The 21312-nt window shown below is 45.9% G+C and overlaps 1 protein-coding gene across 2 annotated transcripts in view; it reads right to left on the minus strand.

Annotated features, from left to right (window-relative positions):
* Positions 1 to 21312, minus strand: part of LOC121007769 (cytoplasmic FMR1-interacting protein 2) — a 117339-nt gene that overhangs the window by 44637 nt on the left and 51390 nt on the right. For both annotated transcript variants that reach the window (XM_040439973.1, XM_040439964.1), the window contains exons 7-11: positions 15147 to 15328; positions 14393 to 14489; positions 12444 to 12572; positions 11868 to 11972; positions 413 to 504 (exon numbers count right to left, since the gene is read on the minus strand). In XM_040439973.1, coding sequence (XP_040295907.1) covers positions 413 to 504; positions 11868 to 11972; positions 12444 to 12572; positions 14393 to 14489; positions 15147 to 15328 — 605 coding nt within the window. The remainder of the gene's footprint in view (positions 1 to 412; positions 505 to 11867; positions 11973 to 12443; positions 12573 to 14392; positions 14490 to 15146; positions 15329 to 21312) is intronic.

The raw sequence follows: 21312 nt of genomic DNA on the forward strand, positions 1-21312 counted from the left end.
TGGAATATGCCATACACTGCTCATAGTTATTTTAGCACGGAGATGCTGCCGCACCCGGCCTTTACTGAGCACATCCAGGAAACATTTGGAAGCGGTTCTTCCAGGTCTGCCAAATAAGCTCCGATAAATACCAGGACTTGGGTAACTGATACTAAAATGCCCAGGAGCAGTATATTAATTGCCCAGCATCTTACTTCTAATGCCCGGGTGGATACGACCATGAATTACTGCCTCACTAAGCAGCTTCTGGCAGTAAAGCCGACAATGAATGCACTTTACAACCACAAGCTGCTTAGTTCTGCCGTGAAGGATTTCCTCCACAAACACCAGAATCTATGATTCAGCAGGTTGTCCTACAACCACTCTCATCCTGTCGCTCTCCGAGCCGAGAGACATTACGGCACACACTCACTTTGACTTGTTCTCCTCATAGTGAGCACTGGTCTCAATGTATCTGGCCAGCTCTATCTGCATGTCTCCAAAGAGCGGGACCACCTGCAGCTGCTGCAAGAGAAAACAAAGACTGACTGAGTAGACAGACAAGCACAGGAGGCGCTCTATGAGACCCTCAAACACAGTCACAACAGGATGGGGGAACAGATCCGTTCTGAACCTTTCATCACAGCTGAAACGAGCTTTTGTCACCATTTTTATGTTTACTGCCTACTGTCACTGAATTGGAATTCATGTTTACAAAGGTCCACAGCATATTATAAGAGAAATAATTGATACACTTAAAGGGGTTTTGCGGTCCCTTAAAATTCAGATCGGTGGGGGACTGAATCTTCGGGCCCTTCCGTGTCAGCCCTTTGTGCCAGTGCCTGATACTACAGCTTCATTCAATTCAAGTACCGACACTACGGAAAGTACGGACATGTGCAGTGTAAACAGTGAAGGGGATGGGGTGGTGCCCTTTCAAACAGCTGGTGAGTGACCCAGGAGTCGGACCCACACCAATCTAAATTGAACCTAAGGATAGGCCATCAGTTTCAAAAGAACTGGAAAACCCCTTTAATAAGCTATACATCTTTGGCGGTAGGACATGATCTGAATGTAAACAATAAATGTGCTTTTCACTGATGGCAAGCAGAGATTGTAAGTAAGTAATGAATTGAAATACAAAGTTAATTAGAAAATTGCAGTATTTTTTCATTCACAATGCGTCTAAGGCCTCCTGCACACGACCATAGGTGTCCCGTTGCCGTATTGCGGATCCGCAATACATGGGCACCGTTCCGTGGGCATTCCGCATCACGGATGCGGACCCATTTACTTCAACGGGTCCGCAAATCCGGAGATACGGAATGGTGCGGAACGGAACCCTACGGAAGCACTACGGAGTGCTTCTGTGGGGTTTTGTCCCGTACTTCCATTCCGCAAAAAGATAGGACATGTTCTATCTTTTTGCGGAATGGCCAAATCGTGGACCCACTAAAGTGAATGGGTCCGCGATCCGCTGCGGCTGCCCCACGGACGGTGTTCGTGAATTGCGGCCCGCGGCACGGCCAGGGGGCGCACACGTTCGTGTGCAGGAGGCCTAATGGAGAATTTCATCATAATACGGTATCCAATGGGAGGGTACAATGTTTAATAATAAAGAAAAAAACTCTGTATCTTTACCCTTAGCGAGTATTCTGCGCGGGTGCAATGCGTGATGCGAACGCATTGCGCCCGCACTGAATCTGGACCTATTCATTTCAATGGGTCTGTGTACATGAGTGTTGTTTTTCATGCATCACTTGTGCTTTGCGTGAAAATCGCATGTTCTATATTCTGCGTTTTTCACGCAACGCTGGCCCCATAGAAGTGAATGGGGCGGCGTGAAAATCGCATCCGCAAGCAAGTGCGGATGCAATGCATTTTTCATGGATGGTTGCTAAGAAATGTTGTTTGTATACCTTCAGTTTTTTATCACGCGTGTGAAAAACGCATCAAAACGCATTGCACCCGCACGATAAAAACTGAACAAGGGAACGCGATCGCATACAAAACTGAATGAACTTGCTTGCGAAATCGCGCATTTTTCAATGAACGCATCTGCAACACATCCGGACCTAATACGCTCACGCTCGTCTGCAAGGGGCCTTAGGGATAGAGAACCTGCAGATAAATGCTGATTACAAGTCATATAATGGCCAGAAATAGTGCTGCATCACATAGCAGTTTATTCTGAAATATCAGCAGGCCATATACCCTACAGAGAAATTTCCCGGTGGGCCGATGCCCAGAGTGCCACCTGAGCCGTCCTCACAGCTGCTCTCCAGGTAGATAACAATCTGACACTCTCAGTATTAATATATGCTAGGAGCATGAGAGAACTTAACTCAACAGTATCACTATCCTCAGTATGTTGATAGGGCAGTATTTTATGTTGCACTGTGGTATTTGGTTCCGCTGGGGCGGTATATTGTCCTACACTACGGTATTGTTAGCCCCGCCTACTTCTGTTGTCCCTGCCTTCTGTCAATTTGGATCCGCCTACAACTTAGGGCCACTTTTAGTTTTTATTTCCAGGGCCAATTTAAGTTCTCAGTCTGCCCCTGAATATCAGGTACGCTTTAAGCATGCAGGGGTCACACCGCATCACTAAATGGACACATAAAGTACAAACACAGCCTAGCCTGAAAAAAATATATCCACATATTTCTTAATATGATATATGATATTTGGATTTTATGCCTTAGGTCTCATCCACATGACCATATTACAGCTCCAAAGAAGTTCTGAGTTGTAATATGGCACTCATAGAAGTCTTGTGGCCTGTACTACACTTCTGTATGCCTTTATTTTACATACTGTGGCATACATGTGTTTCAAAAACCCTGGGCAGCGGCCAAAAGCTGCATGCTTGTGAGGGTAATTTGCCATCAGTACCCACAAAATTATGAGGCCTTTGGCCACCACACATGGGTGGGGTTTGGGTTATAGGCAGATGCTGCAATATATACCCTAATTGCCAGTTTTCCCTGAGCTAGTTGGTGGAGACCAAGTAGTATAATGTCTCTCATATACTGCACACATAGAGAAGAGGAGCTCTTGCTCCCCTATCTCTGTGTAACATACCCTTAGAAGCAGCAGATGTAATGGGGGACATTATACAGCAGTGTAGCTGTGAATACAGCACCCAGGATAAGACTGGAAATATACTAGAGCTTTCAGTAACATCTACAGTTAGGTCCATATATATTTTTTTTACCTGTTTACTAAAACATATTCAAGTTATAGTTATATAATGGACATGGACATAAAGTCCAGACTTTTAACTTTCATTTGAGGGTATCCACATTAAAATTGGATGAAGGGTTTAGCAGTTTCAGCTCCTTTACATGTGGAGCCCTGTTTTGAAACAGACCAAAAGTAATTGGACAAATGACTCAAAGGCTGTTTTATGGGCAGGTGTGGGCAATTCCTTCATTATTTCATTCTCAATTAAGCACATAAAAGGCCTGGTTGATCTGAGGTGGGGTGCTTGCATTTTGAAGATTTTGCTGAGAAATAATGCGGTCAAAGTAGCTTTCCGTGCAGGTGAAACAAGCTATCCTTTATCTGCGAAAACAGAAAAAACCCATCCAAGAAATTGCTACACTATTAGGAGTGGAAAAATCTACAGTTTGGTACATCCTGAGAAAGTAAGAAAGCACTGGTGACCTCAACAATGCAAAAAGACCTGGACGCCCACCGAAGACAACAGTGGTGGATGATCGCAGAATAAATACCATGGTGAAGAGAAACCCCTTCACAACAGCCAACTTTCACGGTGGACGTGGACTCAGTATAAGAGATAACACACCAACCAGGCTCTGGACGAGAGACAGGGGAAGGGTCACCTCCTATTTTATCCCTGACCTCTTTCCCTGCACTGCTCAGCCCACAGGCAGACCTTGAAGGTAGGTGTGCTGTGTCCTCCAGCCTGTACTGACAGAACCCTGAACTCCCTGAGATGGTGAAGTGGGGAGATAGGAGCAGCCTTCTCGCACAGAACCTGGATAGGATAGATGACACAAACAACCAAACTAGAAATGACACTTATCTTCTGAGAGCAGGAACTGACAGCCAACCTTCCCTCCAAACTTCCCAGACCAAAATGATCAGTATAACCCGCTCAGAGCACTTAGCTGGAAACCATTTAAACTAATGACTCCACCCAGTGCACCTGATGAGAGGCGGATCCAGCACGGCACCAAAACAAATACTAAACTCGTGCTGCTATCCTGGCCGACCTCCGCACATCGTCAGAGTGGGGCATGACACCAACCAAGTGAACAACACTCTCCAGGATATAGACGCATCAATATCCATATCTACCATAAAGAGAAGACTGCATGAAAGTAAATACAGAGGGTTCACTGCACAGTGCAAGCCACTCATAAGCCTCAAGAATAAGAAGGCTAGATTGGACTTTGCAACAAAACATCTTAAAAAAAACAGCACACTTCTGGAAGAACATTCTTTGGACAGATGAAACCAAGATCAACCTCTACCAGAATGATGGAAAGAAAAAAGTAGGGTGAAGGCATGGTACAGCTCATGATCCAAAGCATACCACATCATCTGTAAAACATGGCAGAGGCAGTGTGATGGCTTGGGCATGCATGGCTGCCAGTGGCACTGGGTCCCTAGTGTTTATTCATGATGGGACACAGGACAGAAGCAGCCAGATGAATTCTGGGGTTTTCAGAGACATACTGTGTGCTCAGATCCAGCCAAATGCAGCCAAACTGATTGGTCGGCGTTTCATAATACAGATGGACAATGACCGAAAACAGAAAGCCAAAGCAACCCAGGAGTTTATTAAAGCAAAGAAGTGGAATATTCTTGAATGGCCAAGTCAGTCACCAGATCTGAACCCAATAGAGCATTTCACTTGTTAAAGACTAAACTTCAGACAGAAAGGCCCACAAAGAAACAGCAACTGAAAACCGCTGCAGTAAAGGTCTGGCCGAGCATTAAAAAGGAGGAAACACAGCGTCTAGTGATGTCCATGAGTCCAAGACTTCAGGCAGTCATTGCCAACAAAGGGTTTTCAACCAAGTATTAGAAATTAACATTTTATTTACAATTATTTAATTTGTCCAATTACTTTTGAGCCCCTGAAATGAAGGGATTGAGTTTAAAAATGCTTTAGTTCCTCATATTTTTATGCAATCATTTTGTTCAACCCACTGAATTAAAGCTGAAAGTCTCAACTTCAACTGCATCTGAATTGTTTTGTTCAAAATCCATTGTGGTAATGTACAGAGCAAAAATTAGAAAAATGTTGTCTCTGTCCAAATATATATGGACCTAACTGTATGTGTGTGTGCCTCTGTCTATGTCCAGCAGCTCACTTCTCCTCCTTTCCACGCCTTCATAGACTTCTATAGGCAACATGTACCCTGTTCCCTCAATGAGCTGACAATGTGTATTGTCTATCAAGACTGATTTAAGCATGAATTGAGGCAGGGGAGGAAAAAATAAGCTCATACTGTAGGTGGAGAAAGAAGCATTTTTCACTGATAAGATATATTACAAAGTTTTTTATACTCGCTTGTACTACTGATTTGTAACAAGTTTGTTGAATGTAGAGTGACCATTTAAGATCATGGTTACACAGCAGCAAAACTCATCCATCTGGATACAACATTGGAGGACTACTGTCCTCCAATGTTGTATCCAGATGGATGAGTTAGGTCCATACATACAGTTAGGTCCATATATATTTGCATCCCCAGTCTGTCCTGTCTACATGACGCCAGTGTGTAAATGGATCTGTAAGCTATACTGTGAAGGTGGTTAACTGCTGTTACTAGGTAGTAGTGATGCTATTGTCAGAGCTATAGTTGGTTCATATGGCCTGGGTCTAAGGCCCTGTTCATATCAAATTTACAGCCAATGTTTAATATATATACTGAGAAACACTGCCAGCAAATGTATCCACAGGGTCCTATTAACCTGACGTGAAAGGAGTTTCTGTTTGGCCTCTGTTGGACTGGTAGATATCTTTAGACCTTTGTTTTACGAGATGGAGCAGTGTAGTAGACTACACTATTCCATACAAAGGTACACCTTCTGTCAAGAGGTATAGGTCCCAACATATATCTCCAATGTAGGTTCTGATGATAATGTAAAAAGGTAATATTCAAAAAGTCTAATAAGTTATTAGTGAAGAGCTTTACGAATCTGTCAACTAGTTGAAGACTAAGAAGTAACAGGGGCCATGGTCATGCTTTTATAAGAGAAGAAAGAAGGACAGGAGGTGCCTGTGCAGTCGTCTACTATACATTTTACAGAGGAGATCCAGCACCAAGATATCCTGAAGTTGCCTTTAGTGCTGGAAATTATAAACTGTGCTCCACACTAAGGAAATCTCATATTCATGAGTATGGATGTAAAAGAGCACACTGGGCAAGCGCCAGGGCCGGATTAACGTAGGGGCTGATGGAGCTGCAGCTCCAGGCCCCTACCATAAAATAGGCCCATCTGCCAGCCAAAAGGCCGTCGGAGGGTTAAAAGTCCTCTGTTGTACACAGCGCAGCGTCACATAGCAGCACACAGACAATGCGGAGACGCTCACCTCACGCTGGCAGCAGGGAGCCTGAGGGCGGGACTCGGGAGGAGCGTAATATGATCCTAGAGTGGAAGCTGCTTCTGCCAGCCCCTCCCCTCCCCGCCCACCAACCAATCAGAGCTGAGGCAAGGCAAGCACTTCACAGGTCCTGTAAGGGAATTGCACAGTGTAAAGTGTAGTTCCCAGGTTAGAACAGTGCATCTGCCAGGACCTGTGATGACATCATCTTCAGCATCACAGGTCCTGCAGAATCTAGCAAAGGAACAGCACCAAAAATGCTGTAGTTCCTAGGTTTGTAAGGTACATCTGCCAGGACCTTTGATGACATCATCACAGGTCCTTCAACCCCTAACAGCAAGTATTAGAAGTTCACAATCAGCTCTGCATTGATCCATACAGACTGGAATGGAGTGGTAAGAGGAGGTCCTCCACTTCTCATCATTTACCCCCCCTCCATGCCCTGTTTTTACTCAATGCTCACTCATGTATAATACTTCAGACAGGTACAGTGACCACTACCTCATGTACTTCACACACACAGTGACTATAATGCATAACTGACCACATATTTCTATAAACACTGCATCTACAGTATTATACCTTGTATGCCTCACATCTATATGTATATACACACACACACACACACACACACACACACTCCATATATTAAACAGTATTATAGATGCAATATGTACAGATATATAATATATATTGCAGTGTACTGATATGTGAGGTACAAGGTATAATATATGCAGTGTGTATAGATATATTGTATATACAGCAGTGTACTGATATGTTAGGTACGAGGTATAATAGATGGTGTGTACAGGTATATTGTATATACAGTATTGGATTGATATGTGAGGTACGAGCTGTAATTTATACCTCATATATCAGTACACTGCTGTATATACTATATACCTGAACACACTGCATATATTATACCACGTTCCTCACATATCAGTACACTGCTGTATACACTATACATCTGTACACACTGTATCTATTATACCGCGTACCTCACATAACTGTACACTGCTGTATATAATATACATCTGCATCTATTATACCTCGTTTGTGTGCCAGGCCTGTTTTGTAATCCCAATCCGGCCCTGATGGCATAAATTATAAAACAGCAGCGAACATAGTTCATGGAACAAAGAGAGAGGCCTAGAATGGGTAGTGGGAGGGGCTATAAAAGGGGAATGGGGGCCCAATTTAGATTCTTGCTATGGGGCCCAGTGATTTGTATGTACGCCTTTGACAGGAGCAGAGAGATAAGAGAAGTGACAGATGACACAGAGTTTAGATTACAGGTTGAATTAACCCTTTAGGATCAAATTGGCTTCTCAGGAGATATATATGTTAAAGGCATCTCATTCAGTAGCTATATAACTAAGGGTGGGTTCACATCTCCTTTATGGATTCCGTTAAGTGGGGACTGTGGGGACTATTTTATTATCAGCCAGTGACTGTGTTACTGTAATACTGTTATCAGTTCAGCACATAGTTTTCCCTGTGCATTCACATTTCACTTCACTTGGTTCGTTGTACTACTGTCAGTGTCAGACTGTTGTCACTGTGGGTAACAATGCACAGCAGACAACAATGCACACCACAGTGACAGCTCCTGACTCCTGTCTGGCGTCAGCCTCAGCTTCCCTTCACTATCACTATAATCAATCACTCTTCCTGATCCGGACTCACTCATTAGAGAGCTGAAGAGCCGACTGAGTCAGCAGCAGCAAGTGAATCGAATGGATAGCATCTGCGCATGCGCACCGGCACCTAGAGTCTTCGGTTCACTTGCGAGTCAGCTCAGCAGTCAGTGACTCAGCAAGTGAACCGAAGATCCGATTCATGAATCGGTTTATTTGAATGAGCTGATTCAAATGAACCGATTCATCTGAAAGATCCGAACTTCCTATCACTACTGAGGTCATATCCGGCGGGCCGCGGCATTACAGGAACAGCACCAGCTGCTCTGACGTCCTGCCGCCGGATATACGTCACAGGATATCCGGCGGCAGGACGTCAGAGCAGCTGGTGCAGTTCCTGTAATGCCGGCCCGCCGGATATGACCTCAGTGCGCCCGCGGTTATCCCTCCTGCACGCTGCGCTGTGTACAACCTACTCAGCAGTTTCGACCAGCACATGGCCCACAGCGCTCAGCCACACCAGCCCGTGAGACAGCAGGAGCTTCTGGAGCAGGGCAGGTATCAGATAAACTCATCCAGTTGGAAGGGAGGGCAATCATAGTGCTGTTAGGATTTATGGACACAGCTCTCAGCATGCTTAGCCAGCCTTCTATCTGGCTGTGCTTCTTGAGAGTCACAGTCCACAGGCTGTTTCTGAGCCTGTGGACTGTGACTCTCAAGAAGCACAGCCAGATAGAAGGCTGGCTAAGCATGCTGAGAGCGGTGTCCATAAATCATAACAGCACTATGAAAATTACTGACTGGCTAAGCATGCTGAGAGCTCAGTCTCTATAACATAACACATAAAGAAATTACTGTTTCTAGCTGCTAGTCCACAGTCCACAGTCCACAGCAGCTAGAAACAGTAATTTCTTTAAAGGGATTCTGTCACCAGGTTTGACCCCTGTCAGCTAAAAATATGCTGATGTTCAGGGCGTCTTCACAATTCCTAATGTGGGCTTATAAATGTCATCTGTGGGCTTATTTAGCTAAAAAACAGCTTTTACTAACCTGTCAGTCAAAAAAATAAGGTGCCCAAGGGGATGTTAATGGGTGCAAGATGCCCGCCGCACCCACCGCCGTTCGTGCCCAGCGCCGCCTTTCTGGACTTCTGCACCGCCTCCTAATCCTCTGTGCCGCCTCTCGCTCTCCCTCCCTCCCCCCTCCTTCTGCTGTAAGATCTCGCGCTTGCGCACAGGGCTCTGCCTGATGCGCCCGTGCAGACTTTTCCATTTGGCTTCTTACAGCGAAGTGCACATGCGCCGGCACTTCGCTCAACCCCTGTATGCGCGAGATCTTACAGCAGGAGGAGGGGGGAGGGAGGGAGAGCGAGAGGCGGCACAGAGGATTAGGAGGCGGCGCAGAAGTCCGGAAAGGCGGCGCTGGGCACGAACGGCGGCGGGTGCGGCCGGCACCTTGCATCCATTAACATCCCCTTGGGCACCTTATTTGTTTGACTGACAGGTTAGTAAAAGCTGTTTTTTAGCTAAATAAGCCCACAGATGACATTTATAAGCCCACATTAGGAATCGTGCAGACGCCCTGAACATCAGCATATTTTTAGCTGACAGGGGTCAAACCTGGTGACAGAATCCCTTTAATGTGTTATGTTATTTAGACACAGCTCTCAGCATGCTTAGCCAGCCTTCTATCTGACTGGCTAAGCATGCTGAGTGCTGTGTCCATAAATCATAACACAGCTCTATGAAAATTACTGTTTCTAGCTGCTGTTGTCCACAGTCCACAGCAGCTAGAAAACAGTAATCTTCATAGTCATGTTAAATGATCACTATAGTGTCAGGAAAACAAAGCGGTTTTCCTGACACTATAGTGCCCTGAGGGTGCCCCCACCCTCAGGGTCCCCCTCCCGTGGTCCCCCTCCATGTTGCCAAGATAGACGCCAAATGAAGGGGTAGTTGCAGGAACAAAATACTTTAATGGTATCGATAAAATATATATGTAATTAAGACACTGAGTGCAGTTCCATAAAAAGGCCCAGCAAAATCCTCAGCACCAGGCCCATGATGCTCTTAATCCGGCCCTGGCAAGCGCAATACACTGTCTTATGTCTTGTGCAGGACCTGAGGAGATGGAGCACGACAAAAGGGTTTTTAAATCCCTGGGTCATGCTCAGCCCCTCATGCCCTGCACTAAGCATAATAGTGTACCATCAATTTGTTAAAAACATAATAAAAGAACTGTAAAATTTCAACTGTCAGCATAAGGCCTCATGCACACGACAGTATTTTTTCACGGTCCGCTAAACAGGGTTCCGTTGTTCCGTGATCCGTTTCCGTTTTTGTTTCCGTGTGTCTTCCGTGATTTTTGGAGGATCACCAGACATGAAGGAAAGTAAAAAAAAAAGTCGTTTTGGTGTCCGCCTGGCCGTGCGGAGCCAAACGGATCCGTCCTGACTTACAATGCAAGTCAATGGGGACGGATCCGTTTGACGTTGACACAATATGGTGCAATTGCAAACGGATCCGTCCCCCATTAACTTTCAATGTAAAGTCAGGAGTCCCAATAATATACCATCGGATCAGAGTTTTCTCCAATCCGATGGTATATTTGAACTTGAAGCTTCCCCATCACCATGGGAACGCCTCTATGTTAGAATATACCATCGGATTTGAGTTAGATCGTCAAAACTCAGATCCGACAGTATATTCTAACACAGAGGCGTTCCCATAGTGATGGGGATGCTTCAAGTTAGAATATACTAAGAACTGTGTACATAACTGCCCCCTGCTGCCGGGCAGCACCCGATCTCTTACAGGGGGCTGTGATAAGCACAATTAACCCCTCAGGTGCCGCACCTGATGGGTTAATTGTGCGTATCATAGTCCCCTGTAAGAGATCAGGTGCTGCCAGGAAGCAGGGGGCAGACCGCCCTCCCTCCCCTGTATTTAACTCATTGGTGGCCAGTGCGGCCCCCCTCCCTCCCCTGTATTTAACTCATTGGTGGCCAGTGCGGCCTCCCTCCCCCTAATTAAAATCCCCCCCACCCCCCCATCATTGGTGGCAGCGGAGAGTTCCGATCGGAGTCCGAGTTTAATCGCTGGGGCTCCGATCGGTTACCATGGAAACCAGGACGCTACTGCAGTCCTGGCTGCCATGGTTACTTAGCAATTTTAGAAGCATTATACTTACCTGTGCTGTCTGTGACCGGCCGGGCGCTCCTCCTACTGGTAAGTGACAGGTCTGTGCTATAGGCAATGCACGATGTGAAAACTCATATCTGAAAAAGCTCTCTGCAGACGGATCTGCGGATCCGTCTGTGCGAAAGTAGCCTACAGACACGGATCATGGACGCGGATGACAATCTTGTGTGCATCCGTGTTTTTTCACGGACCCATTGACTTGAATGGGTCCGCGAACCGTTGTCCGTCAAAAAAATAGGACAGGTCCTATTTTTTTGACAGCCAGGAAACACGGATCACGGACGCGGATGAACAACGGTGCATTTTCCGAGTTTTCAACTGACCCATTGAAAGTCAATGGGTCCGCAGAAAATCACGGAAAACGGAACAACGGACACAGATGCACACAACGGTCGTGTGCATGAGGCCTAAACTAGATATCCTTGGATACACATGGACTCTATAATGAATTTCACTCATCACCTTAAAGAATTTGTCAATTTTACTCAGGTTAATCCTCTTCTTAGCATCCAGCTTGTAGATGTTACTGACGTTTCCATCCATCAGGTACAGTCCAAAACCCATCACCTGTAAGAAACAGTGGAGGCAGTTGTCAGGTCCTCTGAAGGCCTCTGGAGTCATGAAGCCTTACTGAGGCGTGATGAATTTGTAGCAGATTCTCACTGCAGAATTGGCATCGCAAATCTGCAACACTTCACAATACTATATATGTGAATGGGGTTTTTAAAACCCTATTCACATGCAGCAGTCGCTTTGTTTTAAGAGAATGCTGCATATTTTGACATGTTTATAAGCTGGAGGAAAAGAGTTTAGCTACAGATTAGAGTTTAGCTCCAATCTGTGGACCTTATATTAAAGGAGCAATGACGAATCATGTTTAGGTAGGATATTTTAAGTGCAGCCTTGTCTTCTGTTGGACGGCCATATTGTGTGGCTTGTTGGGCCCCATAAATCATAAGCCTTTTCCATCCACAATCAAAATATCAACATCTCTAATTTAAATTATTGTACAAGAAAGCATTGACTGTGAGAAATCACCTTTAGCAGCATGTGCTTCTCACTTGGGGTCAGGTACATTTTGTTCTCATAGTAGTCCACACAGATGTTGACGATATCGGCCAGGAGCTCTTCATAACCAGGAATCACCTCAAGCTGCTGGTGCAGGCACTGTACAGACAGGAACCCATCATATGTCTCAAAAACTCTAAGTCCCCTTTTACTAATCAACGTTATAATATAAATTTATGTCTTTAGAGGACAGTTTTACAGGTAAGAACCTGACGATTATACAGAGATGAGCAGCGCTACAAAGGCGCTGCTCATCTATTACTCTACAAGTGATCTATCACAGGTCACTTCAGTAGGAAGTTCATTCTTCTGTGCCATCCACTGACTGACTCAAATGTGTGTGCAATGTGTATTATACAGTGTGTCCCAGCTGCTGCAGAACATCATAATACACACACCAGATGCTGCAGTCTTTCTTTTTTAAAAAGGATGGTGGCTTTTCAAATGAATCTACCAATGGTACATCCTTGTTCTTCAAAGCGAGGTTCTTCAACAGCTGTACGTCTATTAGCAGTCCCCTTCATGTTCCATGGCCTGTGACCTTGTGCTTTTGCATGCTCATGGTACACCTTGATGGGAGATATTTTTATCATTTAAAGTAGAGGGTACACTATTCCAAATATGAACAATTATTTTTAACAGGAAGTTAATTTCAGATATCTGGAATGAATCACACAAGTTGGATTTTTGGATGACCTAATTCAAGTTGGTTTCATGCCAAGCCTGCTGTGTTCCTGATTAGCCTGTTGCAAACGTTTAGGCTGAGGATGAGATGACTTAATCAAGAAAACAGAAATCTTCAACACTCAACGCAATAAAGTGACTATGCACATGTTCAGGTTTCTTGATACAGTTCTCAAAGCCAAATTTAGAAGTGAATCATAAAAGGAAAGAAGGTATTAATGACAGATATGACTTTGCATTTTTACATTCACTCCTGGGGTTGGCTTTCAAAACTGCTCCAAGAAACCTGAACGTGTGGTCGTACCCTATGAGCCTATTAACATGGGCAGATTATTGGGCCAATTATTAGGTTCGAATGCTTGCTCCCAATAATTTGCATGTGTAAATATGATGCCAGTGACTCTACAAATGCACAAACACTTGTTTGTTGGATAATCTGATCATTTATGTGGCACATTTACTGTATTTTTCACCCTATAAGACGCACGTTTCAAAGTGGGAGGAAAATGTCAGTGCGTCTTGGGGAAAATACAAATGAGCGCTTCCGTTATGGAAGCGTTCATTAGTACAGGAGGACTGGGAAGCAGTGAATGCAGCGCTCCCTGGGCTCTGTACTCACCGCTTCCTGGTCCTCAGCCACTCGCTGTGCCGTGACTGCGCACAGCATGAGGATGTCAGCGCAGCACCCAGCAGGAAGACGAAGAGTGCTGGATGCCAGGAGTGGAGGCGCCGTCCGGAGCAGGAGAAGTAAGTTTATTTTTTTTAATAATCTGATCTGAGCATGGGGGTCATTCGTATGGAGGTCTGATTTGAGGTCTGATTGGGGGAATTATAGAGGTCTGACTGGGGCTCAAGCATTCACATTCAGGTCTGATCTGAGGTCTGACTGGGGGACTTATTGAGGTCTAATCTGAGGTCTGATTGAGGGTCATTCACATGGAGGTCTGATTTCAGGTCTGATTGGGGGACTTATGGAGGTCTGATAGGGGGTAATTCACATAGAGGTCTGATCTGAGGTCTGACTGGGGGACTTATTGAGGTCTAATCTGTGGTCTGATTGAGGGACATTCACAAGGAGGACTGATTGGGGGACTTATTAACATTGGGGGTCTGTTCTGAGGTCTAATTAACATTGGGGGTCTGAGCAAAGGTCTTATGAAAATATTTTTTCCCCTTATTTTGCTCCTCTAAAACCTACTCAAACTACTCTGAAACACATAATTAAACAAAGCTACCTGAGTGATCCTGTTATGATTGGCCAAGAACATAGAGAGGTTCTGTGACTCTTGGATAGACTGTGGGTCAGCCATCTTTCTTAGGAACTGGGCAGCACTGCAAAGAAAATGATGCAAAGACAAACATAAGAATAGTACCAAGAAATGTGTATTATAAGTGTGTAAAATTAAGTGCCTAACATGACATTAGTTCACAGATGAACTTAAAGGGTGTACACAGAGCAAAGCTGACGCCATAGCAGAATTATAAATTGAGGCCATTTTCTTGTAGTGTATGTGGTAAATGCCAGTACCTTGCACCCCCACAGGATAAGAAGCTATGGAGCTTTTGCCCCTTTTCTCTTTACAGGCCTTGTAGCAAAGAAGGACAACATGGCCCTTGGGTCAGTTTGTCTTCACATTTGCCTGTTACAAATGCTAGATGGAGAGCTGTGCAGCATTTCAAAACTCAAGGGCATTATTTTCTTCTCAGTATCAAATCTGTAGATGAAACTTTCCTCCAGCTGAACAGAAGCCGCTCATCTTCATGGGCCCATACCATACAAAGAGGGCCACTATGATACTACATATAGTAATACTGATAACCTATGGCGAGGATGACTGAGCTGGGGTAGACTATTCTGCCATATAGGTCCATGGCTGGAAGGGGCCTGAAGCTCTGAGTTTTCCTAAGCCCACCTTCAGTTAAAACAAAATGTCTTCAACATTCACAGCAGCAGACCAAACTATAATAGCAGCTCTCATGTTTCCTCACCGTTTATATGCAGAATGGTCATTCTTCACACTGCACTTCATGTTTTTAAGCTCATCCAGCACAGCAAACATATTGATGAACTTTCCTAATGTGAGTAGATAGGCCTCCGACACAAAGTCCTTTCTGCGCTCAGCATGACACAGACGCTTTACCTCATTGCAGAATCTCTCAATTGCTTTACGCTATAAGGAAGGACAAGACAGAAATACTTGAATAAAGAATTCTAACAGCATAGTCTCAGGATCAGCAAAATTATCACAATATTAAGGGCAAATTGTGCTGCAGTGTTAGTGCTCATACACACGGCAGAACTCTGTACATGGAACAGAGCAGGGCAACAAATCCAAACCATCCCTGGTGGACAAATGACAGCAGCTCACACATGTAGTAAATAAATACGTACACTTGAGCTCATGTTACTTGTTCATTGTCCAGGATTGATCTTCTACTTGGTTCACACACATTATCATCTCTGTGGAGAGTGGAATACCTACCAAGAAGTATCTCAGACCACTCTCCAAGCATGTCCAGATATAGCTTGGAATGGGAGCTATTAGGGGAGATAAAATATGGCAGCTGAACCCCTTCTGGCTACAGTTGGTGGATGTTGGGAATAGTGTGTTTGTAGAGTTCCGATACTTGGGGTCTGCTTCTGCCTTAACTGTCTGGGATACATAAGGGGACTATATATTATATTAAAATTTGTGTTCACAAAACTAAAAGTATGGAGATAGTTTTTGCTTTGAATACTCGCATTTCAGCCACTGAAAAAGATCATGTGACATCAGTAGAGGCAGAGTCGGAGCATTTGCCTTTAAAAGAGCGACCCCGGACGGCACTGGAACCTGAACCTCCCTAGCTATCATGCCCCTGTCTTAGTCCTATGCATTTCGCTATATCTGCTAGCTCCTCAGGGACTCATAGGAGCACCAAGTCAATGGGTAGGAGTGTTATAAAAACTGTGAGCTGCACAGAAAGACTTCCAATTAAAGCTATTTATTAAAAAACATTAAAACAAATAAGAGCTACGCATTTCGGTGATGGTCTGTTACTTTCATCAGGCTGGTCAAATATTCTGCTTCAGAGAATAGACGTTGTCCCATATAATCCTGTGTAGTGATTGTGTGCCCCGGGGTAAGCTACTGTGCAATCACAATTGTGTTTCCTTCAGGTATGTTGTTGTGACATCACAAGTGAGTTTTAGTCAGGTATTCTCCTCTGACATCACAAATGGAGTTCAGTCAACTAAGCTGCTGTGACATCACAAGTGAGTTTCAATCAGGGAAGCACCTGTGACATCACAAGTGGGTTTCAGTGAAGTAAGCTGCTGTGACATTACAAGTGATTTTTAGTCAGGTGTGCTACTATGACATCACAAGTAGGTTTCAGTCAGGTAAGCTCTGGTGACATCACAAGCATGTTTCAGACAATTGCGCTACTATGACATCATAAGTGGGTTTCACCCAGGTAGCCTCTGGTGACATCACAAGTATGTTTCAGTCAATTAAGCACTATGACATCATAAGTGGGTTTCAGTCAGGTAACTCTGGTGACCTCACAGCTGTGTTACCGACAGGCAAGCACCTGTGACATCGCAAATGAGTTTCCGTCATGTAAGCTGCTGTGACATTATAAGTGGGTTTCAGGCAGCTGTACCACTTTGCAATCACAAGTAAGGCTACTTTCACATTAGCGTTTTCAATTCCGCTATTGAGATCCGTCATAGGATCTCAATAGCGGAAGAAAACGCTTCAGTTTTGTCCCCATTCATTGTCAATGGGGACAAAACTGAACTGAACAAAATGGAAAGCACCAAAATGCATTCACCAAAATGCATTCCGTTCCATTTGGTTGCGTCCCCATAGCGGACAGAAAAACACTGCAAGCAGCGTTTTTTTGTCCGCGATGTGGTGCGGAGCAAGACAGATTCGTCCTGACACACAATGTATGTCAATGGGGACAGATCCGTTTTCTCTGACACAATAGAAAAACTGATCCGTCTCCCATTGACTTTCAATGGTGTTCAAGACGGATCCGTCATGGCTATAGAAGACATAATACAACCGGATCCGTTCATGACGGATGCATGTGGTTGTATTATTGTAACGGAAGTGCTTTTGCAGATCCATGACGGATCCGCAAAAAAACGCTAATGTGAAAGTAGCATAAGTATCAGGTAATTAAAGGGAACCTGTCACCAAAAAATCGCTTATTAGGCCTCATGCACACGACCGTTGTGTGCATCCGTGGCCGTTGTGCCATTTTCCGTTTTTTTTCGCGGACCCATTGACTTTCAATGGGTCCGTGGAAAAATCGGAAAATGCACCGTTTTGCATCCGAGACCGTGATCCGTGTATCCTGTCCGTCAAAAAAATATGACCTGTCCTATTTTTTTGACGGACAACGGTTCACGGACCCATTCAAGTCAATGGGTCCGTGAAAGAACACGGATGCACACAAGATTGGCATCCGTGTCCGTGATCCGTGGCCGTAGGTTACTTTTTATACAGACGGATCCGAAGATCCGTCTGCATAAAAGCTTTTTCATAGCTGAGTTTTCACTTCGTGAAAACTCAGAACCGACAGTATATTCTAACACAGAGGCGTTCCCATGGTGATGGGGACGCTTCAGGTTAGAATATACTAAAAGAACTGTGTACATGACTGCCCCCTGCTGCCTGGCAGGTGCTGCCAGGCAGCAGGGGGCAGCCCCCCCCCCCTGTAGTTAACACATTGGTGGCCAGTGCGGCCGGCCCCCCCCTCCCTCCCTTGTAGTTAACTCATTGGTGGCCAGTGGGCCCCCCCCCTGTAGTTAACACATTGGTGGCCAGTGCGGCTGCCCCCCCCTCCCTCCCCTGTAGTTAACTCGTTGGTGGCCAGTGGGCCCCCTCCCTCCCCTGTAGTTAACTCGTTGGTGGCCAGTGGGCCCCCCTCCCTCCCCTGTAGTTAACTCGTTGGTGGCCAGTGCGGCCGGCCCCCCTCCCTCCCCTGTAGTTAACTCGTTGGTGGCCAGTGGGCCCTCTCCCCACCCTCCCCCTCCTAATTAAAATCTCCCCCCCGATCATTGGTGGCAGCGGAGAGTACCGATCGGAGTCCCAGTTTAATCGCTGGGGCTCCGATCGGTAACCATGGCAACCAGGACGCTACTGCTGTCCCGGTTGCCATGGTTACTTAGCAATTTGTAGAACCATACTTACCTGCGAGCTGCGATCTCTGCGTCCGGCCGGGAGCTCCTCCTACTGGTAAGTGACAGGTCATTAAGCAATGCGCCGCACAGACCTGTCACTTACCAGTAGGAGGAGCTCCCGGCCGGACGCAGAGATCGCAGCTCGCAGGTAAGTATAGCGTCCTGGTTGCCATGGTTACCGATCGGAGCCCCAGCGATTAAACTGGGACTCCGATCGGTACTCTCCGCTGCCACCAATGATAGGGGGGGGAGATTTTAATTAGGAGGGGGAGGGAGGGGAGAGGGCCCACTGGCCACCAACGAGTTAACTACAGGGGAGGGAGGGGGGGCCCACTGGCCACCAACGAGTTAACTACAGGGGAGGGAGGGGGGCCCACTGGCCACCAACGAGTTAACTACAGGGGAGGGAGGGGGGGGGCCCACTGGCCACCAACGAGTTAACTACAGGGGAGGGAGGGGGGCCCACTGGCCACCAATGAGTTAACTACAGGGGAGGGGGGGGCCGGCCGCACTGGCCACCAATGTGTTAACTACAGGTGGGGGGGCTGCCCCCTGCTGCCTGGCAGCACCTGCCAGGCAGCAGGGGGCAGTCATGTACACAGTTATTTTAGTATATTCTAACCTGAAGCGTCCCCATCACCATGGGAACGCCTCTGTGTTAGAATATACTGTCGGATTTGAGTTTCACGATGTAACTTAAATCCGACGGTATATTCTAACATAGAGGCGTTCCCATGGTGATGGGGACGCTTCAAGTTAAAATATACCATCGGATTGGAGAAAACTCCGATCTGATGGTATATTAACTCCTGACTTTACATTGAAAGTCAATGGGGTACGGATCCGTTTGAAATTGCACCATATTGTGTCAACGTCAAACGGATCCGTCCCCATTGACTTGCATTGTAATTCAGGACGGATCCGTTTGGCTCCGCACGGCCAGGCGGACATCATGTCCGTGGATCCTCCAAAAATCAAGGAAGACCCACGGACGAAAAAAATGGTCACGGATCACGGAAAAACGGAACCCGTTTTTTCGGACCGCAAAAAAATACGGTCGTGTGCATGAGGCCATTGTTCAGAGTACCTTATAGTGCTACATAGTAGTGTCCTATTGCACTTTTTCTTCGTTTTCCAGCATTTAGCCTCATTGAGAAATCAATATTTTATTCAGCTGCTTCCCCCCTGCTTCAAGTCAGGCTTGAAGTCAAGGGGGCAGCGGCCTAAGCGTCTCCAATCCTGCTCTCCCCGCCTCCCGCCGCCTTTATTGACACGCCACATCTCTGTGCCGGGACCGCGCTCTCAGCCCGCATTCGCAGTAAAGGGCTGCTGTAGCGCGATCCCAGGCTCCAGCTTGTACACTCAGTTGGCTTCAGTCTCGCTACAGCGCATGCGCCCGCCAGCCTTACATACTCGCGCCCGGCATCTTCTCTACCTGCGCATACAGAGTGTGATCTCAGGCACGCCGCAGAGGCTAGGCACAAGGGTCACGCTCCTCCCAGAGAGCTCCAGCAACAGGTATTCATCTAAAGTGTCAAAAATAATACACAGGCACCTCCATCTACATGTATTATCCTATAAAAGCAACTATAATGTTAAAAAAGTGCCACATTATAGTTGCTATATGAGAATAAATGATGCTGGAGGTGCCAGGGTTAAAAAAGTGCCACATTATAGTTGCTATATGAGAATAAATTATGCTGGAGGTGCAAGGGTTAAAAAAAAGTGCCACATTATAGTTGCTTTTATAGGATAATACATGTAGATGGAGGTGCCTGTGTATTATTTTTGACACTTTAGATGAATACCTGTTGCTGGAGCTCTCTGGGAGGAGCGTGACCCTTGTGCCTAGCCTCTGCGACGTGCCCGAGATCACGCTCTGTATGCAAAGCTGGTGGGCGCATGCGCTGTAGCGAGACTGAAGCTGGCTGAGTGTACGAGCCGGAGCCGGGATCGCGCTACAGCAGCCCTTTACTGCTCATGCGGGCTGAGAGCGCGGTCCCGGCACTGAGATGCGGCGTGTCAATCAAGGCGGCGGGAGGCGGGGAGAGCAGGATTGGAGACGCCTAGGCCGCTGCCCCCTTGACTTCAAGCCTGACTTGAAGCACGGGGCAGCGACTGAATAAAACATTGATTTCTCAAGGAGGCTAAATGCTGGAAAACGAAGAAAAAGTGCAATAGGACACTACTATGTAGCACTATAAGGTACTCTGAACAGCTTAATAAGCGATTTTTTGGTGACAGGTTCCTTTTAAGCTCCAAGGACATCACAAGTGGGTTTCATTCAGGTACAGTGCCTTGAAAAAGTATTCATACCCCTTGAACTTTTCCACATTTTCTCATGTTACACCCACAAACTATAATGTATTTTATTGGGATTTTATGTGATAGACCAACACAAAGTAGCAAATATGTGTGAAGTGAAAAGAAAATGATACCATGGTTTTCATAATTTTAAATAAATAAAATTCTGGAAAGTGTGGTGCGTATTTGTATTCAGCGCCCCTGAGGGGTGTAACTACCATAGCGGCAGACCTTGCGACTGCAATGGGGCCTAGGGCAAGAAGGGACCAAGTTGGCATGATCCCCTCTTCTACAAGGGGTTAAAAAATGGTCAGGACTCTACCTTCTAAAGGAACAACTTTTAGCAAATGAGGCAGTGGAAAAAATGGCCCAAGGGTCATTGAAAGGGGTTTAGGCAGAAACCCTTCTGTCCTGTGTGGGGGGCCTGGTTTGATCCTTGCTATGGGGCTCTTACTTCTCTATGTACGCCACTTCCCCTGAGTCATTACTTTGTAGGACCTCCTTTTGCTGCTATTACAGATGCAAATATTTTGGGGTATGTATGTTCTACCAGTTTTGCACATCTAGAGGCTGAATTTTTGCCCATTCTTCTTTGCAAAACAGCTCAAGCTCAGTCAGATTGGATGGGGAGCGTTTGTGAACAGCAATTTTGATGTCTTGCCACAGATTCTCAAT

Source organism: Bufo bufo, chromosome 1, assembly GCF_905171765.1.
Source record: "Bufo bufo chromosome 1, aBufBuf1.1, whole genome shotgun sequence".
Lineage (NCBI taxonomy): Eukaryota > Metazoa > Chordata > Amphibia > Anura > Bufonidae > Bufo > Bufo bufo.